Below are 27323 nucleotides of genomic sequence, written 5' to 3'. Positions count from 1 at the left end.
TAGGTCTTGACTGTGTGCCACCCTGTCTCTGCCTTCTGCTATAATAACACTTTAGATTTCTGTTCTAGAACAAGGGAGTGAACCAAGGAATACAAATTCTTACCACTGTTTCTCATGACAAAGAAAATCCAACACAGAAATAGGCTGTACCTGAGCTAAACGTGGCACTGAGGTCCGTCCCTCTAGTTCACCTGTCCTGGCTGCCACACACGCCTGCTGTTCCAGATTTAGGTGGGGCTGGAATAAAACAACATGCAGTTTTCAAAGAAAGACAGTATCAGTAAAAGTGATCACTAATTGTGCTCAACATAGGTCCTCCTGGTAACCTGATCTCCATAGTATAAGTACCAGAACCTGGTGTTCTCAGCAGCCTTCTTGTCAGACACCATGGTGCACTTCCATTCAGAGTCCCAGCCTGGGAGTTGGGACTGGCACCCAGGGAGCAGCGGCATTGCTGAGGTGGCCTGTGTGTGGACAGGGCCTTGCTTCTGATGGTCATGGTTTGTCATCCTCTAAGACGTGTGACTCAGGTAATATGCACAACTGCAGAAATGCCCAATCCTATAGTTATATTTTTAATAGAACTAGACTTTTCTTAACTAATTTTGGACATTGTAAAGTTCTTAAGTAAAACTTTCAGCTCTGTTCAACAACTGTACTTGACACTAAGTGATACAGGGGTGGGAGTGAGAAGGGACAAAACAGAGCTTCTGAGCACCAAGCAGACAAAGCATGGTCATCAGCAAACCAGCGCTTTGGCTATCACAGGAGGTGATCCACCGTGTGTGAGCACTCCAGGGAACTCAGAAGACAGAACTGTCAGAATAGTACATGGGGTACTTCCCAGACAAGTGGGATGAATAAGGTGTAGAAAATCTCAGGATTCAAGGGTCCCCATGCTCCTCCCTGCCTGCATGTCCAACAGGCCCTGGCTGGGCTCTGGCCACCTATGGCTCCCACACTGCTGTCTCCAGAAAAGCAGTGTTCCTGTGCTAGGTGGAAGCTGAGGGTGGGTACAGGGAGAGAACGAGTCCCTTTTGGAGGGTCAGAGACAGTAGATGCCAAATTCTGCCTTTTAGACCTACGAGACGGTAGGAGGAAAGCATCAAAAAAGGAAGGTAGGAGGTCAGAGAGGAAGAAGGAAGCTGCTGAAAGGATTAAATTCAAAAGGAGCAAAAAGGCCAAGGAACTTGACTGTTGGGAGCCCTTAGACATGCCTCAGTTCTCTGCTTGGGAGCTGGGAGCTTGGGGCTGGTGGCTCAAGCCTGTAATCCTAGCTACTCAGGAGGCAGAGATCAGGAGGATCACAGTTCAAAGCCAGCCTGGGCAAATAGTTCTCAAGACCCTATCTTGAAAAATCCTTCACAAAAATAGGGCTGGTAGAGTGGCTCAAGGTGAAGGCCCTGAGTTCAAGCCCCAGTACTGGAGGGGGGGGGCGGGAAACAGTTCTCTGCTTGATTTTTCTCATCTGTGAAAGTAAGGCAGACTCCAGTACCTATAGTTTCTTCCAGCTCTGCTGTGGGATGCTTTCCCAGAATATGGATCAATTCAGCCCACACTTCTTCAAACAGCCGAGAAAGATGTCAGCCAAAATCCTATGCTACAAACACTACAAACAGCAGACAAGTTTGCAGCTCCTGAGGCTGGTGAGCTCTAGGGTTGGATTGGTTGGTTCACCCTGTCAAGTGCAGAGAGAGGGAAGGTCCTGTGTACACAGTAGCTGGAGCCCTCTGGACACTTTCTTCTGGATCTTTTGTGCGAAGAAAGAAAAGGGCTCACAAGGAACTGCCAGCCTCCTTCCTGCCTTTCCCACCACTCTCTCTCTGGTGGGGTGGGTTACCTTAGGAGCGCACAGGTTGAGAAACACCTGATTAAGCCACAGTTACCAAAATTATAAGCCTGAGGAAAAGCAAAAACTAAGACACGAGCCAGGAAATGACTCAAGAACTTAAAATAAACATGGAATTATCCCTATTTGCAAAAAAGAGGAACTATTTTAGACTAAAAATGTATAGGTATTGGAAAAATGACACACCTGAATGAAGGAGAAGGGAGCATCAAGATGACCAGAACTCAGCCATGGTCTGCAACTCAAGGTGGACTCCGAGAAGGAAGCATGAGGCCAAGTCTGTGGGACAGCCTTGGACGTTTTTGTTATTTGGGAGATGGTAAAGCTATAGACTTGTCTCACAACTTCATCTTGACTTCTGCTCTGAGCTTCAGTCACTTGATCATCTGTCCCCTGCTGGATCTGGTGGTTCTGATCCTTGCTACCCTGGATGCCGTCTAGTTCATTTGTAAGGGAAGGTAGATGTGAAAAGGTAACTACACTAGCAGTAGTAACGGTGGGCAGTGCGACTTAGACTGTATTTGCCAGGCACTGTACTTGGGTGTTTCTACCTAGCACCTCATTCTCACCATTTCACAGATGGGGTTCAGTGGCTTGCACAAGATCACATGGCTACCAAAAAATAGGACCAGAATTCTAACCTAGATCTGTTTGGATTCTAAAGCCTGTGACCTTTCGCCAGCATCATGCTGGCTCATCTATTTAGAACACCAAATTACAAATCAGAAGAGTCTGAATATAGACTCAAGAAAAGACATGAAAGTTTTCTAACCACTTTTAGGATATTTCTACCTAGACATCTGGGACCAGCCATTAAAATCAGAGAGCTGGAGCTTTCATATGCACCAGCTCCTAACCCTCACTGTGCATGTGTTACCACGTAGTAGGTAACACATTGCATTTTTAATATTTAGATGGGTAGCCTGATATCTCTATTATATTTATATGACATTCCAGATCTAGTTCCCAAATCCTGGAACCCTCTTGGGTTCCAGTCACATTTGATGCACTGGATAAACTACACAACCTAAATCTAATAATGGCTACTGTAAAGCCTCCTGGAAGGGCAAAGACTCATAAGCAGTAAAGTACCTTATAAGAAGACACCTGTTAGGGTTTAGCTGTGAAAAGCCCCCTTCCCCAAAGGCTCGTGTGTTAAAGCCTTGGTTGCTAGCTAGCGGGCCGTTGGGAAGTGGTGGATCCTATGGCTCTGAGCTAACCAATGGGTTAATCCACTCACAAGTTCATGAGCGGATGGACTGTTAGGCGGGGCCAAGCTGGAGGAAGTGGGTCACTGAGAATGTGACTCCCTTCCTGGCTGCCACCAGGTGAACAGCCCCACCACACACTATTCAACCATAATACTCTCTCCCACAGGCCACGGCAACAAAGCAAACCAGCCATGGGCTGGAACCTGTGTAACTGCTAGCCTGTCTTTCCTTAAGCTGTTTATTGTCACAACAATGACAAGTCTTAATATACCACCCAATCCATTTGTAGGGAAGGGGGATCTTAAAGCAAAGGAGGCGTACTGTTTGAAACTGGACCCAGAGACAGTAACTTCAGCAAGTAATGCCCTTCACAAAAAATGATCAAAGAGGGGAAAGAATTCGAAGATGGAAATACCTGGCAAACTAAACATTTGAGGATGTCGTGTAGCACCTGCTTAAAGAAAAAAGAATTTGCTAGGTGCCAGGGGCTCACACCTATAATCCTAGGTACTTGGGAGGCTGAGATCAGGAGGATCATGGTTCAAGGCCAGCCTGTGCAAAGAGAGACCCCCATTGCCAAAAAATAACCACAGCAAAATGGACTGGAGGCATGGCTCCAGTGGTAGATTGCCCTAAATTCAAACCCCAGTACCACCAAAAAAATTAAAAATTTATGTTCATGTGATAAATTATAAATAACATATGTAACAATGTGCTTTTATGTTCACCTTAGCTAAACTGTGAATGAAGAAATTCTGTGACCAAAGAGCAAAAACGGGCTTGGTGCTGTGGTACACACCTATAACCCCAGCTACTCAGGAGGTAGAGATCTGGAAGATGGTGGTTTGAGGCCAGCCTGGGCAAAAAATTACCTATACCTCATCTCAACCAATAAGCTGGGTGTGGTGGTACATGTCTCGTGATCCCAGCCACAAGGGAGGTACAGATAGGAGGATCATAGTGCCTGCTAGCCAAGGCAGAAACACAACACCCTATCCACAAAAATAAAAAATGGGTTAGGGGTGGGGCTCAAGTGGTAGACCCCTCAGTTCAAACTCCCAATTCCACCAAGAAGAAGAAAACGAAAACTGTCTTGCTTAAGTGGACCTGACAGGATGAATAAAATAAACCAAGATTGGAAAATCATTCCTCAAAGTGGAACACAACCCAGTTTGAAAGTGGAATTTCCTCTAATGGCACTTGGGACGATGCCAAGGAAATGCTGCTAATATACGTATTTCCAGAAGGAATTCTACAAGTCTCAGACTTAACTCCTCTCAGGAATTATTGAAGCCCTAGCTGGGCTCTGGTGGCTCACGCCTGTAGTCCGAGCTACTCAGGAGGCAGCGATTAGGAGGATTGCAGTTAGAAGCCAGCCTGGGCAAATGGTTTGTGAGATCCTATTGAAAAAAACCCATCACAAAAAAGGGCTGGTGGAGTGGCTTAAGGTGTAGGCCCTGAGCAAGCCCCAGTACTGCCAAAAGAAAAAAAATTATTGAAGCCCTCAAACAGCTCTTGTTTTAACATGTGGGATATTTATCCTATTAGAAATAAAAACAATTTTTATCATTAAAAGCCCTGTTACTAAAATATCTTTATGAAAATTAATTTTTGGCAGTACTGGGGCTTGAACTCAGGGCCTCACGTTTACTTGGCAGACACCCTACCACTTGAGCCACACCGCCAGCTATGAAAAATAACTTTCAGAAAACAAGACAGTGACTTCTGTAAACCTTTTTGGTATGTAGAGATGGAAGGTGGTGCGACTCTTCTGTCTGCCTCTGCACTGTCTGCTGCTGCCTGGTTTTTTGACTAAAGTACGTGGAGATGATGTGACATGCACAGACGTGTAGATGGAAGAGGGGGAGTATTTTAAACTAGTTTTCTAGATAATTGGTTTGGTTTGGGGGGGGACGTGATACTATTATTTGAACTCAGGGCCTGCTTTCGAAAATGGAAAAGCAAGTACTTTACCATTTGAGCCACACAGCCCTTTTTTGGCTTTTAGGTTATTTTTTCAAATTTTAACGTAATCCACCCCACACTGAGGCTTCCCACATAGCTGTGAGTCTACAAGTACACTGCTACCAAGTCTGGTTTACTAGTTGAGACAGTCTTGCTGATTTTTTTTTTTTTTTTTTGCTTAAGCTGGCCTTGAACCAAGATTCTCCCAATCTCCATCTTCCACATAGCTGGGATTATAGGCATGAGTCTCTTTACATCTGGTTTATTAGTAAGGGTTTGTTTTTCGGTCAGATTGGGGCTTGAACTCAGGACTGTGTGCTTGCAAATCAGCCACTCTACCACTTGGGCCACACCTCCAGTTCATTTTGCTCTGGTTATTTTGGAGATGGGGGTCTTGCAAACTATTTGCCCAGGCTAGCCTCGAACTGTGATTTGCCCAAACTCAGCCTCCCAAGCAACTAGGATTACAGGCATGAACCACCTGTGCCCAGCTTTTATTTGTGGGTTTTCCTGGTATGGCACCAAAACTCAACAAGTGGTTGAGTCCAAAACCATGCCAATAAACTTGAAACACTGTCAATATTGAAATCTGTTGATTTTTCTAGTTCTTTTATCAGCATACAGCTTTGTAGCACCACGAGTTGGTCAGTTGAAAAATCAGTTCACAGAACTGTACCTATCGCTAATGCTGACACATTTTGCCATGTCATTCATTTATTTAAAAACAAAGCCTGGAAGGCATGAAGCTCATGGCAGACATAAGCTTTCCAAATTCTGACAAGCTTACATTTCAGTACTGTCACATACCATCAGTTGAAGTCCTGAAGTGAGAAGGTCGCTTCATTTTTGAGAGTGTCCACCAACCACCCAAAGCTGAATGACCACCGTAAAGTCCATCATTCTTTTAAGCAGTGGTGGTCCATCAAAGGGGCCAAGGCCTCACTCAGTGCCTTCCCAAGACAGCAGTGTGAGTTCCTGCAAGTGCCCAGTGACAGGCACGGCTGTAGGCACAACATGGTGCACAGGTGCCTACTTTGTACAGACAGCAGCTGTGCTCAATGCTTTTGTCCCACCAGTGCAGACGGTGGAACGTAAGAAATCCTGTCTTACTATTATAAAACCATCTTGACCCTTTGGGCCCCCTGAAAACAGCTCAGAGAGGGGTCCAGAAGTACCGTTCTGTGGTGGCCCTCAGAATACAGCTGGGACTCCCTGCCTGCCTCGTAAGTGACTATGATGAGGATCAACCGTGTGTTTGAAAAGGCCACTCAACATTCTCTCTCAAACCACAAACCCCAAGTCTTGGCAGCTACACTGTAGCTCCATCTCCTGCAGTGCACTGCATCAGCAGTTCCCTGTGTCACCAGCACCCGGAACACTCACCCTGGGCTGCAGCGGGACACTCTTCGCACAGTCCTTCCCTTGGCTTTCACCTGCTGACCAGAGCTCCTGGGTGACTGTGTCTGGCACCTGCACGGTGACGTACTGGGCCAGGCTCTGCACACATCTGCAGCAATGTTCCAGTGCTGCCTCCTTGGACTCTCCACTAAACTGGACACGAAACATGCGGCTCTTGTTCTGTGTGACAAACCAAAGGTCACTCTGAGACCTGGCTGACGTCCTGTGGGCTCTTCTAAGAGCATAACCCTTGTGGTGCAGGTATGGGAAAGCTAGTCACAGCATCTTCTCGCCCCTTCTGGAAGCTGATCCTCATACTGAAATCCACTTCCCTCAGAAGGAGGTGGTTCCACTGACTGCATTAGAAGGTCAATGCTTTGTCATGCTTTGGAAAACAGATTGCCTAGCTTGTAAGTTCCCAAGTGGAGATTCGGTAAAGCTAATATGACATAGTACTGGCTCAACAAAAATGTTGAGTAAACTGAGTAAATGAAAGAGATCCAGGTAGCTGCCACATTAAAGCAGACTGACCTAACAACCAGTCCTGGGACAGGGTCCAACAGACACCAAGAGCAAGTGTGTTCACAGTTTCTAGTGTTCTTTCCCCTTAAGGGGAAGGGTGCCCAGGGTTACCTCCCTGGGCAAATTAGCAAATGTGGGACAGAGGCAAACATTTTTGGACCTGGCAGCTACATTTGTTACTTTAGTAGCACCTTCCTCTTTAGTCTAATGTCCTGCCTGGCCAGATGAGTCAACTTACATAAAAGCCACCCAGACAGCACCATATGGATTTGCTCAGTTTCTTCTGTGAAGAGAAGCAGGGGCAACGATGAGCTCAGGGACAGGCATTTCACTACCACACACAGAAACCTATCACTTAGCAAAACAGTCCTTAACTTTCCAGTTCCCAATTTACACTATTTAAATAACTCGTCAAACAAAGCCATGTAGCTGGGTTCTAGAAAACACATGGCCCAGCTATGAACTTGGGTTCAGAAAAGCAGGCGCCCCACTGCTTTGCACTAGCATTGTTTGTGTTCCTTCTTATTTTAGCTCATTTAAATATTTCCCTTGGGTATAAAGTAACTCGTTATGGAAAGGAAATACTCCAATGTATACATGTTTGGACTTGCACATATGTTTTACAGGTCATATGTAACTTACAGGTTATATTTTGACCTGCAGCAAGACGGGACCAGTTTGCTTCTACCAAGAGTGTGTGTTCCAACACTGGAGGTGCTTATCATTTTAATTTTTGTCAACCTACTAGGTTAGCATAGACTTTCAAAATCTCATTTATTTGATAATTGAGGTTGAATTTTTTTATGCTTACTGGTCATCTGCACTTTTTCTTTTGTGTATTGCCCTCATGAGTTTAGCCATGTTTCTTTTGGATGGACACTGCCCAGTTTATCAAGAGTAAGTCATTAAAAGCTCACTTTCCCTGAGGAAGGAAAAAAAGCTGACAAGAGACCTACATGTTCAGCTTCTTGTCATATTAGGTGTCTTTTGTGTGAAATTTAACTGATTCTTGGTGTAGATGCTCACCCTACTTTAGATGCTATAGGAAGACATCTGTGATGTGTCTTTTTACTAGATGTCTTTTGAGTAGCCTTGCATCAAAAATTGAACCTCACAGCTAGCTGAAAAACTGCATGTCCAAGCAGACGCATTTTAAGTATATAAGCAGCATGAGAATCTGTGACCAGTTATGCTACAGAGCCACCTATATGTAAGTTGAAGAGTTAGGTTTCTTTGGAGTGCAGTTCCAAAAATGTCAGGGAAGGTTATATGTCTGATAGCCTGAGGTTTACTCCATTGTTCACGATTATAAAGGTCTTAGTGTTTGAGCCAGAAGTGCCACTTTAGCGCATGTGAACCCAAGATAAAACGGACAGAGGTCAGGAAAGATCTGAGAGTGAGTGACAGCGTCACCCTCCACCCTCAGAGCCACAGGCACCACAATGGATTCATGCCCTGCGTTAAGCTTGAAGATCTTGGTGAGATTTACTCTTGCACAGCAGGCAATTAAAAGTCAGAAGGAGCTCCCTGCTGTGAGGTTTTCAAGTATGCCAGCAGCCATGAACTTGCCTGAGGCTCCGGTTCCCACCATCTAAGTTCCATCCACCCTGCTTCAGAATACCTAATTTCAGGTTAAGAGAACTCTCAGAAGATTCCATCTTACACAGTCCTTGAGGAAGCAAAAGGTGTGTAAGCGGCTGTCTCTACACTTACCCACACATACACTAAAAAAAGACTGGGCCACTAAGTGCCACCTTGGGTGTGAGTGGCATCTACACAGAGCAAACTCTGGAGGGCATCCTGGCACGCTGGAAGATAGCATGTCGGTTAGCACCTTATAGGAAGAGACCCAGGAAGACAGCAGGTGTCACAAATCCAGTGGGGTTTCCGATTCATTAAGGAAATTTCCATGATCACCAGGACCCCAACTGAAGGTTTCCTCACCACTAGCAGTGATTTCTGTACTGTAGGAAATGTGGGGAAAGTACAGAGAAAGGACTTATCCAGTGCTGCAGTCTAAGAGTGTCCCCCAAGAGACCATCTGCTGCAGTGCAGTCCCTGGGATAAGGTGCAAATGCCAAGTGCAGTAATGCACCCAGAGAAGGCGCCTACCTAGGTCAGCCACGCCACCACGTGACTTTCTCTTCACTGCGTTACTAGGGGTGAGGGGTGAAGAGGCCCGTGGTGTTGAGCCAAAGTGCCCTTCAGGTAGGATGTATGTCTGCTGTCAGCCATCAGCCAGAACCTAGATGGATCAGAACTGCTGAAAAAGGACGCTGGCCTTACAAGTAGGCATAGTTCACTCAATCTGTGCATTTCAGCCCAAAGAGAGGAAAGAAATACAGAGTTTATTGTCCACAGAATTTAAGTTAAATTCCTATTAAAGGAATGAAATTGTCACTTCCCCTTGTTGGTATAAACAATCGTGTATTTGGTGTCAGTGCCCCAGATACCCTTGCCAGGTAAGGCGAAATGAAGACTGATGGCTCAGTGTTAATTCAGGGGTCAAAGGAGGGGAAAACAGCATCTTGGTAGGTACTGAGCGGCCCTGGGGAAAGCTGCCTCTGTAATCCTGACAAAAGCATCCGTGAATAAACCACAACTGAAAGAATGTCTCCCTGATACGATGAGGAATATGGGTGAGCTGTACCAATGTCCCATCACCACGTCCACTGCAAGTCAGGAAGATGTCAAGGATGCCGCCATCAGCTCATGGCTGCTGTGCTCTGGAGTTCAGACAACTCAGGAGCAGAAAGTAATGCAAAATATAAATCCTTGGAAATGAAATTCTCATTGCTTCCTGATTGTAAAATTACTTCCTTAGAGATTTAACAAAGTATCAAAAGTTTAGTAAGGAAGCTAAATTTATTCAAAAAAACTTCATTAGTAGCTGGAAATATCTTTGGGTACAGAATATCGTTTGTGTAAGAGTGGGCAAAAGGTTCCCGGCCTTAAACAGTGTATAAACATACAGATCCACATTACTCATACAGTGCCTAAATACTTTGAAGAGGAGAAAAAAAGGCAGAAGAAGTGATTCACAGGAGAAATGTCTAGCAAAAATTGTTCATTCTCATTATTGAAATGATAAGAAGAGGCACACCTCTGCCTGTCACACTGGAAACTAGTTTGTAAATCTAAATTATATCACTGTTGGAGAGGATTTGGATAAATGAACATTCTGTGCCTTGCTACCATTGTAGCATTTTTGCTCGAAGCAAGCCTCAGATGGAGCTCCTCCTACATATGCCTCCCACACAGCTGGGATTACAGATATGTACCACCACACCCAGCTTACTTGTTGAAATACGGAGGTCTTGGTAACTTTTTGCCCTGGCTGTCTTTGAACTGAGATCCTCCCGATAAATATCTGCCTCAAAGTAGTTAGAATTACAGGTGTGAGCCACCATGCCTGGCCCTCAGATATTTTTAATCACCTACAATACATAAGGTTACAGAAGAAACCAATCAATTTTGGTAAATTGTTCATTATAATATTAACACACCAAACTATAACTTGTCACGCCTCCTTGTTAATGTACTCAGCAAAGAGATGTAGCAGCAGGACTAGTACCGCCTTAATTTTGAGGTTTGATGAGCATGAATGACCTTGGGCTACTGGAAACAACTGTCATGTGATCTGGAAGTGTCTGGGGCTTCACAGATGAGAAGTCTAGTGTGCTCTGTACTTATGTGCCTACCAGGAGGAATGACCGACTCCAGTTAGAGGTCAGGGGACATGATCTGCAAGTTCATGGACCCTGGGACAGAGGATCCACTGAGGTCCGTGCAGCTCGGTTACGACCCTCACTAGATGCTCCTGAAGACCTTTCAACTCTCGAGATCTCAGGCTACTAAAAGTCAGAATCTTTCACTGAAGTTATTCACTCAGTACGTGTTAACAGATTGGTCTTCATGGCTGTTTTCAAAAGAAAACAATGCAGGTGATTAGTGCGCATGAGTCTTTATGTTTAATAGTGCTAGAAAGCAGATAAAAGGGAATTTTTTTGTTTAATATTAAACAGGGAAAATGGAACGACATATTCAGTGAAGGTTTCAAAAATATTCTCTGATCAAAACCTCTAACCAGCAGGATAAGTGAGCTCACTCCCCAGTGCCTGGGGACAGAGCTCCCCAGACGCTGGTGAGCGCAGGCCTCACCACAGCCACAGCCCTTGCTTTCTGCTTGGCTCCTGGTGCGAACCGTCCTCCAGCACCGTTCCCTCTGCAGGACATGCGGAGTGTGATCACTGCTTACACAGCTGGCCTCCGTGCTCGTGGCCAAGCCCCATCTTACCTTTATCGTTGTTCCAAACAACAGGCAATCCATGCGTCTCACAATCTTCAGCCAGTTCTTGCTACCAATGAGTGAAAACCCTTCCTGAAACAAAACCATTAGGTAAAATTAGCAACAGAAGCAGAAAAGGACATAAAGAATAGCTGTGGCCAAGCTGCTTCCCACAGGAAGCCACTTCCACACAGCGAGAATGGCTCAGCCACTGAGGCCCGTGTCCTGGGCTTGTCCTTTACTGCTAAGGAGCCAGAGTCCACCACGCTCACTCACAAGCTCAGCAGCACAGTCCTATGTGCACACAGTTCTCTTCATGACAATCTTATTTTCTAATGAATGGAAAATCTGAAGCCATTTGGCTTGTGATACTCTTAAGTGTTCACTTCCTTATTTCCAGCTGAAGAAATGGAGAGGCAGAGAGCAGTATGGAGAGCACTCAAGGCTCAGAAGAGGAACAGAAGCTGGTGCCTGGGGGCAGGGTGAGCCTTAGCTGCAGCTGCTTTGCAAACTAAGTAGAAGGGACAGTCTAGTGACAAACTAGTGGCAGCTTCTGAACTCCAGCTGTTTCCTGCGGCCTATGTCAGAATGACCTCAGCACACAGTGCAGCCAACCCAGAGAGAGGCCTGACTCCCTAACAGCGCACGACCGCACGCAGGCTGCTCGCGTGGAGCAGAAACCCTAACTCCTGGAAGATGCCCATTCGAGCCTTCCCAACAGCCCCTCTTCCTAAGTCTGAAGACGCTAAACGCTGCACCTTTCCTCCAACTTCAGTTCCTAAGAAAGCAGTGCGGGTTAATTCTTAGATGTTTCTAAGAGTTGTATTAACAATGGTAGGCTTGCTTTTTTTTTTTTTTTTTTTTGGCAGTATTGGGGTTTGAACTCGGTCTTGCTCTTGCTAGGCAGGTGCTCTACCACTTGAGCCACTCCACCAGCCCTTTCCATGTGGTTCTTTCTTAGATAAGGTCTTGTTTTTCTTGCCTGGGTTGGCCTGGACTTCAGTCCTCCTCCTTTATGCCTCCTGTATAGACGGGACGATTGCCACTATTTGCAGCTTTTTTTGTTGTTGTTGAGATACGGTCTTGTGAACTTTTTGCCCAAGCTGGCCTAGAAACACAATCCTCTTGATCTCTGCCCCTCCCACCCCAAGTAGCTGGGAGTACAGGTGTGAGCCACTGTGCCCACTATGATTTGTTAAAACTGCCTCAGAACCAGAGATCAGTTTCAACCAGTGGCTGTGCACCATGGTGCACACCTGTCACCTCAGCTCTGTTAGGAAGCCTAAAATAGGATCACAGCCTGGCCAACCTGAGCAAAAGAAAAGTGAGATCCTATTTCCAAAATAACCCAAGAAAGAAAGGGCTGGAGGCATGGATCAAGGGGCAGAGTATCTTCCTCGTAAGTGTGAAGCCATGAGTTCAAACCCCAGTACTTTGCGGGGGGGACTGTGTTAGAACTGGTAAAGAAATGTGTTTATTATAGCCCCAGAATAGAGACAAGTGTAGTTCCAAAGGGCTTCATGTGGGAGACCTGGCACATGTACACGTTAGTAGAGGAGCACAAATTGGCACAATACTCATGGAGGGCAAGTTGGTAATACTGCCACTATAAATGCATTTGTCCTTGGGCCAACCTGCACACATATGAAGTGACATGGACAGGGTTAAGTATTTCTGCATTTTCAAGACTAGAAACAACTCAAGCATGTATCAAGGGTGGACCAGTTAAATAAATTATGGTACTTTGCACAATGGAATACTAGCTATAAAAAAAAAGTAACAAAAACTCCATAGCAGTGCTATCTAGTGAAAATAGAATTTGAGCCACATATGTGACTTAAACTTTCTAGTGTCCCTTTAAAAAATAAATTCTTGGAATTAATTTCAATATTTTAATTAACCTAATATGGCAAAGACATGTAAACAAGGTAAAACACTATTGAGCTAGTATTAAAAACAGAATGTGAATTAAGTCTCTGAAACCCAGCATGCATTTTACACTCAACCACATCTCAGATTTTTAAACCGAATGTTTAATGCATTTATGGGAACAGAAGTAATGCAACAGGATTATAATTTATACATTATACATTTATGTAAAAGTATCTCCCCTCTTTGTGTCTTTCCATCTTCCTCAGATGGAAGCACTTAGGACTTTTCTGGATAAACTGCTATGTTATGTTGGATGGTCATTATATCTTTATGTTTTCATATCATCAATGGTACTATTTCACAGTAAAATCTACTCCACTCAAATTAGAAGAGCCCAGAGAGAGCAACCAGCAGCTGGACTCGCGTGAACACGCACTAGAGGCCCAAGGGTTCTAAGTACTGAATATCTACTGGGACAAACCTATTTATTCTTATTATTAAAACATCAACAACTGAAATGAGAGCTATTTTAATGAAAAAGGAACTCAAGAATGAGGTCATTAAATATAACTAAGTGCATTTAAAATATAAATACCATGATTGGTATCAGGTAAATATAAACTTTTATCCAGAATTCTGGTCTCCGAGAGAGAGGTCAGAGACAACTACAAAGACGAACCCTGTGTCATCACGCCCATTTTGAGAACAATGAGATCCTCTGGCAAGAACCACGCTCGCCTTTCTTCTGATCAGAGATTTCTGTTGGTGACCCATTCAAGGGCAGCCTACTTTGCATTTATTTGTGTCGTTGGATTCTTACACAGCTTTTCTAGGCCACACATGACCAGAGGGTCTAGGGATGACTCCAGTATTATTCCGTCCCAGAGCAGACTGGAGTGACAATGACACAAGGAACCCACGCACTGCCCCTCGCTTGAGCTAACTCGAGGGCAGGTGGCTGTCCTGAGGGCTCAGGCACAGGGCAGGGTGGGAAGGAGCAGCCAGGCTGGGCCACTAGCTGCAAAGCCACGGGGTGGCTGAGGACAGAGCTCACTTGCCCACACTGCCTGGCCCATCCCAGCCCTCTGTATTTTTGATGGTTAGAGAAATGTAACCCTAGCAAAACAACAGAATTCAACAGGGAAACACTTCACGCTGCTTCCATTTTTTAAATCTAAATTAAAATTAAATAAAAAAAGTCCTTTTAGTTACACCAGCCACATTTTAAATGCTCAATCACTGGCTACGTATAGGTTACAGTGACCGTCTCAGACAGGGCAGCTCTGTATGGACTGGTCTCTTAACGTGTTGGTAAGCACCACGGCGAGCTACAGAACAATGTCATAATATTCTAGCCTTTGAGAAAGGAGGAACGTAAGTGTATGCTCGTTGGCTTGCATGCATGGAAGGATGGCTGCGGAAGAGACTAACACACTGGGTGTGTGGACGGTGAGGAGTGCGCCGAGCGTGCACTGTGTGTCTCATGCACGTCTGTGAGGCATTCGTGCAAACGAGGATACCTGTTCCAATGTGCCATGAATGCAAGGAGGAGGTGAATCATTTTATAAAACCACCAGTCTATGGGAACTCTGTTCTGTAAACCTGAAACCATTCTAAAATCAAAAGTTTAAGAAAAAGGAAAAGCCACTTCCAGCTCTTGGCTCCAGCCCCATCTTGCCTCATCCTGTCTCTTGGGTTTGGGTTCAGTGACCCTCCTCTTGCTGCTCCACAGATTTAGAGCCTCTGCAGGTGACACTGCCTGACTCTTCAGCCAGTCTGGAGTCTCAGTGATCCTGCCACCAACAGCATGTCCAACTGACCATCTCCCATTTGCATGTATTTCTCCCTGGGACCACTGCAGTGGCCCACTAATGCCCCCCTTCCCCCAGGCCCGTCCCTCAGACAATCTGTCTATTCTGCTGCCAGAGCAGTCAGCAAAAACAACAACTGCAGGCCCTTCCTTTCACCTGCCTCGCTCTGCAGGGGACTCCAAGCCACTCAGCCTGGACACATCTGTAAGACCTGCCTCTGCTCTATGCAGGAGTGCTTCCTTCACCTTTAACCATGTACTGAATCCCTGCAGTTCTGCAATGGGCCAAGCTCCTCACCTGATTCTTCTCTACAGCTTGCTTCCCAAACAGCCTTCCTTGTCTGATCATTGAAAGCCGTTTTACCTCAACCAGGTAACCTGCAGTCTACATCACAAATCGTTAAGTTTCTTGCTTCCTGACTAGCTGGAGAGGAATCTCTAGGCAGAGCAAGGCAGGTTCTGGGATGTTCTTATGACCCCTCAGTCCCCAGCACCTGCCGCATGCTTCTCTGCTGAGCCCTGTGTGCCCCACGCTAGGAAGGGAGTGGCTTTCTTCCCTGGGCCCTGTATGGCTCTCCATCTGTGTAGTCACTTTGGCTCTTCCCTACTGTTTTGCCTAATTAATCTCTAGTTCATTGCTCGTGTCACTCCTAATCGCAACAGGGCCCTCTCATGCTCTCCCTCAGCATTCCTTTCCACAGAATTTATCCTGGTGGGTGGCTGTGTATGTCGCCATTTTTTGCGTGGTGTCTTTTTTTCACTAGACTGTAGCCACAAGGATGGAGGCTAAGTGCAATCTGCGCACTGCAGCGTGTAGTGTGTCTGACACTAGAAGGCGCCTCCTAACTTTACTGTGAGCTGAGGGAAGAAGGAAACCCTTCATGTCACTGCTACTTCCTGGGGTCCACCAATCTGTGAGCAATCCAGTGACACGGAATTTCTCACTGTGATGAAACTCAGACCCACCTCTCATCCCGATGTTCTTGGACTAGGTAAACGCACCTGTGTACCACCATCTGTAAATTCCCAGATTGCAACACTGATCTCCCCACCTTTGCAAGGCTGCCACCTACATCTTCTGTAAAGCTTGTCCGCCCAGTGAGCTCAGGTGAGCTCACAGATAACTGCCCTCTAGCAGGGGTGCTTCAGTGGCACCACCATGCTCACTGCTGTGAAGACCTGCAGTCAGCATCTCAGGCTCCATCCTGACTGGCCCCCGTGCTGACTCTGCCCCAGGCATGGGGGATGTGTTGGAATCACCCATGGAGCTTCTTGACTGGTGCCCCAGGAAAGAACTGCCATGGGGGTGTCACTGTTCACTGATGAGTCTGTCATGCCCCCTGGAACTACCAAGGTAGAAAAATGCCTAAGAAATGATAGTACAAAGCAGGAAGGAGACAGTACAGGATCCTAGGAACACCAAATTTACCAGCAGACAAAGGAATAGGTGCAATGTCCAGCACAGGGAATGTGGGAGGTAAGAGGTAACGGTGTCAAGTGGCAAAGTGTCAGTTGGTGCCCAAGAGTGGCATGAAAACAAGGGCTGAAAAGCCTATGTTGAGCCCTGCCACCAGGAGGCTGAGCCATCCTTGGCTGTCCTTCACTCCCATCTTCCTGCCAACATCATGAGGGGACAGGTGGGTTTTGTTCACCTGTCTCCAGCACATCTGTGCAGTGGTGAGGAGGGCACCCATCCAGACACCCCTACCTGTGGTCAGACTCCAGCCACCCTTTGTTTTGCCAGTTCTGACACTGTCTCCCCAAAGTGCAGCAGCAGCGTGGCATACTTGAGGTGGAGCCGCAGCACTGCTGGGTAGACAGTCTTACACTTTGGCTTTTGCGCATTCTGCGTGTGAAGCTCACCCGTGTTCTAAAGTCTGCTCAACCATGATCTCCTGACCCGCTACCACACCTAAGAGTTGCCATAAACAGAAAGGAAGCTATCGAGGGAAAGGAGAAAAGGACACAATGAAATGATACAGGCATTTGCACACAACCCAAGTCCAAGGACAACTGAAAGTCTGCCTGTGCCCTTGCCCCCATGTGTCACCCAGCTGGTCCTTCATGGCTCACATCTGTGTCTCAGTGCTGACTTGCCTACAAGTGTGAGCAAGCCAGCCGAGTGAGGGAGGTGTCCTGGAGTGGGGAGGATCACTGGCATTGAGCAAGGTAAATTAGCTTCAAAACCATGCCAGGTACAACTTCATAAGCACTTTGAGGAAAGCACAGCCTTTTACTTTTATGAAAATGGCAATTACCCACCTGCTACAAATACTTGAGACAGAGGAAAACAGCACAGGAGACGAAGGTCACAAAAAATAACTATGACTAACCACTGACAACCCAAGCCTGAGCACCTGCAGGGCTTTTCAGTGACTGAGAGAGGCGTCTCAGGCCCAGGTGGTTATTAAAAATGAGATCCTGGCTCAAGCTTTGGTGGTGTGTTTCTGACTCACTTTCTGGAGCTTAGGGTTTATGAGGTTCAAATTACACTGAAAACAGGAAAAAAAAAAAAAAAAAACCAAGTAGGAAGATGACTGTGTGAAGAGAAAAGAAAGAAAGCAAAAAAATTTTTTAAATTATGTTTTCAATAATTATAACCAATGGTTATTTGTTAAATTAATAAAAAGGAACTATGAGGTAGATAATAAAAAGAATTGACAGCTATTTCCAGGATTACATTTTGGCCTTAGGTTTGAAAGTCTTCTTCCTGAGGAGACACACCCCACGCAAAAGACAAGTGACATCACAGCTTGGGACAAGATGCCATCCAGGAGCTTACCTTATTTTGGAGTTAGACTTTTCCTGATGCATAAGAGAGAAACAACCAGTTGGTTTCATGCAGAACCACAGGCTGTTTGGAAGGAGTAGGGCAAATAAAAATTGGTAAATAATGTCAACAAAGTAAGAACTACTGTGTGAGAATTGACTATACGAATCGGTCATTCCTGTCACACATCTGACTAGATAGTCACAAACACCTGTCTGCCGTCCCAAGACAAGGAAACTACTTGCCAGGCTTCAGCCAGCACCTAGGAACTGCAACCTGGAAGAGCACAGACACAGCAGAGGCCACGCCAGGGCTCTGCGACCACAGTCTGTTTATTCCCAGATGAAGACTTGCACTTGGAGACCTGTCTCTACATTTTTATTTGACTCTGACTACCATCTAGAAATCCCGAAAGACCATGAAAGATCACAATTCATCCCAAAAACATTTTCTGAGGGTCTGTTATGCACTGGAATACATGCCAAGTGCTGTGACTGATACTGAGGGTCAAAGACAAGTGGCCCCTGTTACCAGGAACTGATGATCCAGGGGACAGACAAATGCCACCTAATGATGGCCACTGTGTGAGCTCCGTGCTCCACAGAAGCATAGGAAACATGCCCGAGCAACCAGGCCCGGAGGAAATGGCCCTTGAACTGATTTTTAAAAACTTTAATTTTGAAATTGATTATTTTGTAACTCTAATGTAAATTTTCAAACATGATTACAGAAACAGAGAAAACAGCAAACAGTATGCTGGCCCACCACACTCCCTCTGCCAATACAGCTTTCACAGATAACCAGTCTTAACCTTATTCATTTTCACGGCACTCGAGAACCTCTCACTGTGGTCACTGAAGCCAAGGCAGGTGTCTGTAAACGCTGCAGAATGTCTCTTAACACAAGCACAAAACCATTATCCCATCTTTAAAAATCAAATGCCTTCGTCGCTGTTTGCATGTGTCTGATTAGCTGGTGTTTTTCCTACATGGTTTCATGTTTTGAACAGGGATCTAAATCAGGTTGTCTCTGAGGTCTCTTAAGCTACGAGTCCTGCCTTTCCTCTTTCTTCTTTCCTTGAAATTTTTGCTGAAGAATTTAAGTCCTTAATGTATGCCTAGCACCTTGTCCTCCAGGTCGGGGAGGAACGAATCTTTTCTGTTAGCCACTGAGTCAAAACTTGAGGCACTGTGGACCACACGGTCTCTGTGCCTTCTCCACTCTGCTCTCCGAGCGTTAGATCAGCCGTGAACAACCAGCAGAGCTGTGCTCCAACAAGACTTTATTTATGGGCACTGAAATTGCAGTTTCATAGAATTTTCATATCTCATGATATTCTTTTTTTTTTTTTAATTTTTCAACCATTTAAAAACATTAAAAAAAAATCTTAGCTCAAAACCAGGCAATGGGCCAGGTAAATTATGTTCCATGCACTGTTTGCCCTGGAGTCACCCTCATTAATTCTTACTGGATCTCCATGGAGTCTTTTTTTTGGGGGAGGGGGTAGTTTTAGGGTTTGACCTCAGGGTCTTGTGCTTGCTAGGCAGGTGATCTACCACTTGAGCCCTTTTTTGCTTTAGGGTCTCAAGTTTTGTGCAGGTTAGCCTCAAGCATCGATCTGCCCAAGTAGTTGGGATTACAGGTGTGAGCCACTGTGCCCAGCCCCCATGGTGTGTCTTATTAGGTACTCCTGTCTCTCACAATCCTGATAGATCAAGAAGATTGATTCACTAAATCCAGTTTGCCTTTTTCCCCCTAGGATTCTATAAGACCATTCCTGATGTGTGAAGTGTGGTCCCATCTCAGGCACGTAACACCTTCGTATCCTTGTGCTACTGATCGTCCCGTCCTAGACTCATTAATTCACTGGCGCTTGTGAAATGAATTAGATATACATATATGTACATGCATTTTTACTTAGCCTTCACTTATGAGCTTGAACATGTACGAAGAGGAACTTGAGCTGGCCAAGGCAGTGCACACCTGCTGACACCAGCACTCTGGAAGTGGAAGCAGGAAGATCACCAGTTCAAGGCTAGCCTGGGCTACACAGTGAGATCCTGTCTCAAAAAATAAAACAACAAAGAGAGTAACTTTTCCTCATCAACTCTTTCGTTATTCTAGGCAAAAACAGGAAAGATGGAGTAAACGCTTGCTTCATTGCTTCCATTTGCCAGATTTCAAAATAACAGCATGGTTCCTTATCCTCCAAAAACCACAATAGTACCAGTGACCGGAAACTCACCAAGTTCAACATATTTTCCATTTCTAATCACTGCAGTTATCAATCCTGACACTGTCCTCAGCTAGTGTCTCCTGAGTCCTTGTGATGAAACCTTGGCAACCTCCAGGCATCCAGCCTGCTCAGCTGCCTGCTCTTCCTGCACGGATAGTGACACCCACAGGTCCTCCAGCTGCAGTGACCTGGCTGTACCGCTCACATCTGGAGGGCACAGGAAGGCCCACTCACCTTGTTCTGTTGTGCATCTCACCTGTAGGCTTTGGTTGTGCAGTCCTATTTAACCTTATTTTCTTAGTTGTACTGGGGTTTGAACTCTGGTCCCCACTCTTGCTAGGCAGGCGCTCCATCACTTCAGCCATTCTGCCACCCCTCTGACCTCTTTTTTTAAGGGGAGATTTGAGATGATTAAAAACCATCATGCCGTTTCTGCCCAAGAGGGACTAAAGGGTCAAAAATTCTGCTCCTGCTGTGAGAAACAAAGGACTGGACAACTATGCAAGCAGCAGTCACACAATGCACAGCAGGGGGCTAGGACCATGGTACTTGGTAAAAGGACAGTGGAGTAAGCCCACCATCACCCAGGCTTTCTGCCTGGCGTTCATTTCCAGACTGACACAGAGAAAGGCGACCCAACAGAGCTTGTCTCTGTGAGTTGAGGAGAAAGAGGTAGGAAGTCAAGGGGGCCCAGATGGCTGGAATTTGCAGGTTGGACTTCCTGAGAGAAGACAACTACCTGGGAGCAGAACTTTGGAAGCCTGCAGAGAGCTCCTGGAGCCTCTGTGGCACAGCAGTCTGTGCATTTGCAGAAGGCAACCCCACAAGATGGCACGAGAGCAACTCTGCAATGAGAAGCAGCACCAGGAAGTGGGAGCCAGGCAGCCCTAGAATTCTGGGAAGTATGGAGCTAGGGTAAAGAGATGCCACTGAATACAGAGGGCTGATAGCAGAGCATACCCACCAGTGTTGCTGAATTAGCACTAACTGAAGGCTGCTCTAGACCCACCTAAAAGAGAGTAAAGATAAGCTTCAAAAGCCCCAACTGATTATAAGTAACTGGACTACTTGCTTAAACAACAACAAAAACCCACTAAAGATATACAAAAGAACCAGCACTCAACAATATAAAAATCAGCTGGGCATAATCCTAGCTACTTGGAAGGCTGAGATTAGGAGGATCATGGTTGGAGGCCAGCCCAGACAAATAGTTCATGAAACCCCCATCTCCAAAATAATGGAAGCAAAATGGATTGGAGGTGTGGCTCAAGTGGGAGAACACCTGCTTTGCAAGTATGAAGCCCTAAGTTCAAACCTCAGTATGACATTTGGTCAGAAAGGAATAAAATTACTAGACCAGTAACAATGACAGCCTCAAGAAAAATGAGTTGATAGCAACTGAGAAATTTAAGGGGTGATAGGATTAGCAGGAAAGATGTTTTACAAAGCTGTTTCACACATATGCTCTATGTGCTCAAAGCATTTTAAAAAACATGACCATAGTAAGAAAAGAAATGAACACAAAAAGAACTAACTGAAATGCTAAAGATATGGAGTGAGACATCTGAAATGAGAAGATAAAATCTGCACAAAAGGACGAGCCCCAGAAAGGATAGACACGTGGGATGCGTAAGAGGAATCTTGTTCTTACATTTTACTTTCTGTAAAACATGACAGACTTTATTTTTATAACGTGAATGTACTTACATTACTATACTATGTACTTCAAAAAGGCTGGAAGCATGGCTCAAGTGATAGAGCGCTTCCTAACAAGTGCAAGGCCCCAGTACCAACAAGAAAAAATGGAGGGAGGGAATGGTTAAAGTAAGCAGGGCACAGAGGCGCGCAGCTGTAGTCCCAACCACGTGGGAGGCTGAGTCGGGAGGATCACTTGAGCCGTTGGAGTTCAGAGCAGCCTGGGCAACAGAGTAAAACCCATCTCAAAACAAAGGCAATGATAGTAAAGTCTGTTTTATATATTTTACCACAATTCTTTAAAAGTCTGCCACAAATAAAAATAAAATGCTATTGTATTTCTAAAATACCTTTACAAACAAATTAGATACTCTCAAGGTGTCAGTAAAAAATGCCAATAAAACCCAAGAGGAAAAGGTAAGAGACTACTTCAATCAAAATGCAGCGTGAGGCTCTCACGGAGGCAAAAGCAGAAGCTGGCGACCGCAGCACGGAGGAGGAGGAGGTTGTCTTACGCACTGCAGGTCAGGGGCACAATGAAGGCTGACTGTGCAAATCTACAGCAGCCACAGGGAATTGGGGACAAAGGAGTAGCTAATGAACCAATAGTGAAGATGAAGTGGAGTTCACAAAGCAAGGCCACTGGCTAGTCCAAAAGGGCAGGGAACTAGGAAACATGAAGAAGCAACAGTGGCTGATGCAAGATTTTAAACCTGCACTGGCTGGGGGATGGCTCTCTGGAAAGGCACCGCCAGCGTGTGTGAGGCCAGGTTTCACCCTCAGTGCCTCAAAACTAAACCAAAGCCTCACACTGAAGACCACATTAAGAGCAAAAGGTCCAAACACTGTAGATTCCGGTTTCAGGATAGACTTAAGACCTGACTGTCCTCTCTAGAAGAAAGTAATTCTAAATGTAGAGACACAGATAAAAACAAAAAAAAGGATAAGCAAAGACATGCCACTTAAACGCTAATCACTAGAACACCAGAGTCAGACAACCACATTTCAAATGAAAGGCTGTTCCCAGGGAGAAGAGGGGCATCTCATGATGACGAGGGGCTGAAGATTCATCAGAAGACTGGACAATCCTAAGTATGAAGTAAGAGACATTCAAAATGTGCCCAACAAAAGCTGACAGACTGAAAGAAACAAATCCACAATTATAATTGGAAACATCAAAATCCCTGTCTGTCCCTGAAAGAATACAGACTGAGTATCAGCAGGATATCAAGCAACTGATCTGACACTCACAGAAACTCCACCCAGCAGGAGTAGAGGCACAGAAAGCATTCACGAAGAACTACCACACTAGGTCCGTAACACAAACCTGGCTTGTGAAGACTGAAATATATGCCGTAGGCCTTCTGACCACAACAGAATTAAATTAGAAAAAAAATACATGAAGATAAATGGAAAACTCTCAAGCATTTAGAAATTAAATGTAATTCTAAATAATCCATGTGTCAAAAACTCACAAGGAAAAACAAAATATTTTGAACCAAATGAAAATAAAACCACAACACAGAAAGTAATTGAGGTGTGTAGTGGAAACAGTAGGGGGAAGGAAGTTTGTAACTTTAAATACTTGTATTAGAAAAAAGTCACTGAGCTAAGCCTTCACTTTATGAAGTTAGAAAAAAAAAAAAAGCAAAATAAGTTAAAAAATAAGTAGAAGGAAATATATTTAAGAGCATAGATAAGTGAACAAGAAAACAAAATTTAATGAAATTGAAAGCTCAATCTTTGAAAAACAGTAACATCAACAAACTTCTGTTTACATTGAGAACAAAAGTGAGAAGACCAAGTCAACAGTAATAAGAAACAATAGGTCCTTTAGGCATTAGGAGGATGATAAAAAAAAAAAAAGTACGACTTTATGCAAACATATTTGATAACTTAGGTAAATGACACCAAAAGTGAATCCAGCAGAAATTCATCTAGCTCTACACCTGTTATAAAATTTTAATTTATAATTAAAGAACACCCACCAAGGAAAACTCCAGATTCAAATGGGTTTCACTGGTGAATTCTATCAAATATTTAAAGAAGAAATTATACAATCATATACCAAAACCAGATAGAGACATTACAAAAAGAACTACAGATTGGTATTCCTCGTGACCATTGATACCAAAATTCTTAACACATACTACCAAATTAAATCAGCAGTATGTGAGGAACAGATGCATCACACCAAGTGGGGTAGATGCCAGGACTGCAGTGCTGCTTTAATATCTTTAAGCCAATGCAGTTCATTGTATCTGTGGAGCAAAAAAAAAAAAAAAAAAAAAAACCATGCAGTCATTTCAATCAACAGAGAAAAGCGTTTGGCAAACTTCAGCACCCATTCGTGATAAAAACGTCCACCTCCCTAGGAACAGGAGACTTTCTCAACCAGGTAAAGAACACTTGAGAAAAAAACCAGCCACACCACACTTAGTGACAGAACAGGACCAAGCAAAGAGCCAAGTCCAAGTCTCACCTCTCTACACCCAACGCAACACTGGAGTTCTGGGCAGAGTCATAAAGCAAGAAAGAAAACAGAAGGCTTACAGACTCAAGACAGAAAAGCCAAGTGTCTCCAACGTGCAGGCGGCAGGACTGCACATGTGCAAAGTCTCCAGGAGGCCGTGACAGAGGACTATGGAACAGCAAACTGAGTTAAGATTACAGGGAACAAAGCTAGCATGGAAAGCCAGATGTGCTTCTGTATTACTGTCAGTAAGCAGCAAACTGAGACTGAAAAAATTTTGACAGTAGCGTGAAAAAAACTAGAAAAACTTAAAAATTAATTATGCAGGGTTCAAACACTGAGACTACAAAACCCTGCAGAGAAAAATTACATTGGTCCTAAACAGAGGGCTATACCATTGCTATGGACTGAACTGTGGCTCCTCCTTTGTATCTTGAGGCCCTCACCCTCAGTGCGATGGGGTTTGGAGATGGGGTCTTCAGGAAGTAATGGATCCAGATAAGACCATGAGGGTAAGGTCTTATAGGTAAAGCCGTCAGGGATCACTCTCTCCCTCTCTCCTCTCTCTGATCTCCCTTCTCCTCCCCCAGCCCCTAGCCCGGAGGAACCAAACCAGCCTACACCTTGCTCTTGGGCCTCCCAGGCTCCAGAACTATGAGAACTAAATTTCTGTTGAAAAATCCACCTTGGTCCATGGTATTTTGCAATAGCAGCCCAAGCTAACACAACCATGTTCAATTCTCTCCAAATTGACAGACAAATTCACTGAAATGCCAATGAAAATTTTGTATCTATAGTTGTAGAAATTACCAAGATGAGTCTCCATGAGGGAATGCAAAGGACCTGGATAGGCCAAAATAAGCTCGGAGGACTTCTACCACAGTTTCAACGGCATCGTGAAATCAGTGATGGAGACGTAAAATGTTTTGCCATAAGAATGGGCACACAGACACATGGGCAGTAGGTTTCAGCAAAAGCCACAACAGTTCAGTGAAGAAAACACAGGGTCTTCAATGAATGGTCCTGGGACCAGTAAATTACTCACATGGGAGGGAAAGGGAGCCGCGACCCTTACACAAAACTAACTGAAAATGAATCACAGGGCTAAACATCTAGATAGAGCTCTAAAATTTCTAGGATCTCAGGAGAGAATTTTTGTGATCCTGGGGTAGACAAAAATTTCTAACACAAGACACTGAAAGCATGAACCATAAAAGAAATACTGCCTAAACTGAACTTCATCAAATTTATAATTTTTAGCTTTCTGAAAACAGAAAAAAGAAAATGAAAGGTAAGAAATGAAGATAAGAAAATGAAAAAGCAAGATACAGACTGACAGAAAATAGTCACAATTGGCAAAAGACTTGAATCCAAAATATATATGTAAGTATATATGTATACACAAATAAATATATACACATATTTGTTCAAAACCCTGGAATTTGAACTCAGGGTTTCACACTTACTAAGCAGGAACTCTATCATTTGAGCCACACCTTCAGTCCATTTTGCTCCAGTTATTTTGGAGCTGGGGTCTCATCAACTATTTGCCCAAACTGGCCTTGAACCACGGTCCTTCCGATGTCAGCCTCCCAAGTAGCTAGGATTAGACATGCAGCACTGGCACCTGGCCCAGAATACATGTGTACGTATGTATGTATATGTGTGTGTGTGTATATATGTATATCATCTTACAACTCAAGAGGCAAAATATTTCAACAGACACTTCACGTAGGGAATCTACGATGGCTGAAACCATACTAAAAGATCAACATCAGCATCATTTCTCCTTAGAGAAACTACAACATACGGCAACCGTATCCTTGTGTGTTGTTGGTCGGTGTGTAAATGGTACCACCACTTTAAAACAATCTGGTAGTTTCTTATAAAGTTAAAAAATGTATCTGCAATATCACCCAGTAATTGTACACTTAGGTACTTACCTACAGGAAGTGAAAATACATGTCCACACAAAAACTTACAATACACAACACAACTAAAGTTGTGTTCTTACAGGGCTGGGGACCGAATGCAGGGCCTTGTGCATGCTCGGTAAGCACTTTACCACTGAGCTATGTTTCTAGCCTTTTGTTTTTTGGGACACGGTCTCCCTGGAACTTGGGATCCTTCTGCCCCAGCTTCCCAAGTGCTTGCATTAAAGGTGTGAACCACTATACCCAGGTAAATTGTAATGTTAAGAGTATCAAGCAAGAAATCCAAATGTTCATGAACACATAATCAGATAAACAACTTATGTTTATACAACTTGTGTTTATACAGTGGAAAACAACTCAGTAATGAGAGAGGATGAGCCACAGGTACAAGCATCAATGTGGGTGGAATCCCAAAACAAACTGAAAAAAGCTGGACACAAGAGTCTGTACCATATGACTCAGTCTATGATACTCTAGGAAATACAAATTTAATCTTTACTAACAGAAAGCAGACAGATGTCAGTTGTCTGGGGCTGGGTGTGGGGACATTAACAAAGGCAGGCCCCTCCACCCCAGGCTCTGAAAGTGCTACACATTGGTTGTGAGGGCGCAGGTGAGCCAGAAGCCTTCCAGCATATGTAAATTTTGCCTCCATGAGGATGAAAACAAGGGGAGGGAGACTGCTGCCAGCAAGTCCCAAGATCCTACACTGTGGCTTTTGAAGGACAAGGGTAAGTTCCGGAGCAAGAAGCAGGCAGTGTACACGTATGACACATATACATATGTGAGCAAACAGGCCACTGGGGAAGTGAGAACCCGGGAGGAGGGGGCCTGCAGAGATGCCAGTTCTTTGGAAGGCTTTTTTGTTATGCTAAAAGTTTCCCAGCCAACCCAGCATATAAAGTTTCTACTTTTGACAATGTGACATAATTCTTTAAAAAATATTAAGCTACCCCTGCAAACATGAAGTAAACTCACTGCATTGTAACATACTATCTGTTTTTACATACTCAATTTGCTAATTTTATGTTAAAGATTTTTGCATCCATAAAAAGATCAGTAAGACTCGGGACTGTAATTTCCCTTTCTGGGAAATTCTTGGAATTTCTTTCTTATAACCAGAGCTAAGAATGACTCCCTCTTTTTCTGTTGTCTCCAGTGTCTGGGCAACACGGTGCCGTTTCTGTCTTAAGTGTCCTATGAATTCACCATGCAAGTTTCAGCATGAGGCTTTCAATAATGGAATTGGTTTCTGCTGAGCAAACTAATAGAGCTTGGACTATGAGATTTGATTAGATTT

The 27323-nt window shown here is 44.5% G+C and overlaps 2 protein-coding genes across 2 annotated transcripts in view; one reads left to right on the top strand and one right to left on the bottom strand.

Moving 5' to 3' along the window:
- The window catches only part of Nptn (neuroplastin), an 88579-nt gene extending 64657 nt beyond the window's left edge, over positions 1 to 23922 (top strand). Inside the window, exon 9 of the mRNA XM_020165629.2 lies at positions 19445 to 23922. The gene's annotated coding sequence lies outside the window, so the exon portion shown is untranslated. The remainder of the gene's footprint in view (positions 1 to 19444) is intronic.
- The window catches only part of Rec114 (REC114 meiotic recombination protein), a 102399-nt gene that overhangs the window by 3848 nt on the left and 71228 nt on the right, over positions 1 to 27323 (bottom strand). Inside the window, exons 3-5 of the mRNA XM_020165634.2 lie at positions 11243 to 11326; positions 6409 to 6603; positions 151 to 237 (exon numbers count right to left, since the gene is read on the bottom strand). Coding sequence (XP_020021223.2) covers positions 151 to 237; positions 6409 to 6603; positions 11243 to 11326 — 366 coding nt within the window. The remainder of the gene's footprint in view (positions 1 to 150; positions 238 to 6408; positions 6604 to 11242; positions 11327 to 27323) is intronic.

Source organism: Castor canadensis, chromosome 19 (assembly GCF_047511655.1).
Source record: "Castor canadensis chromosome 19, mCasCan1.hap1v2, whole genome shotgun sequence".
NCBI lineage: Eukaryota > Metazoa > Chordata > Mammalia > Rodentia > Castoridae > Castor > Castor canadensis.
Note: the sequence above shows the minus strand (reverse complement) of the source record. Positions and strands in the feature narration are given on the sequence as shown.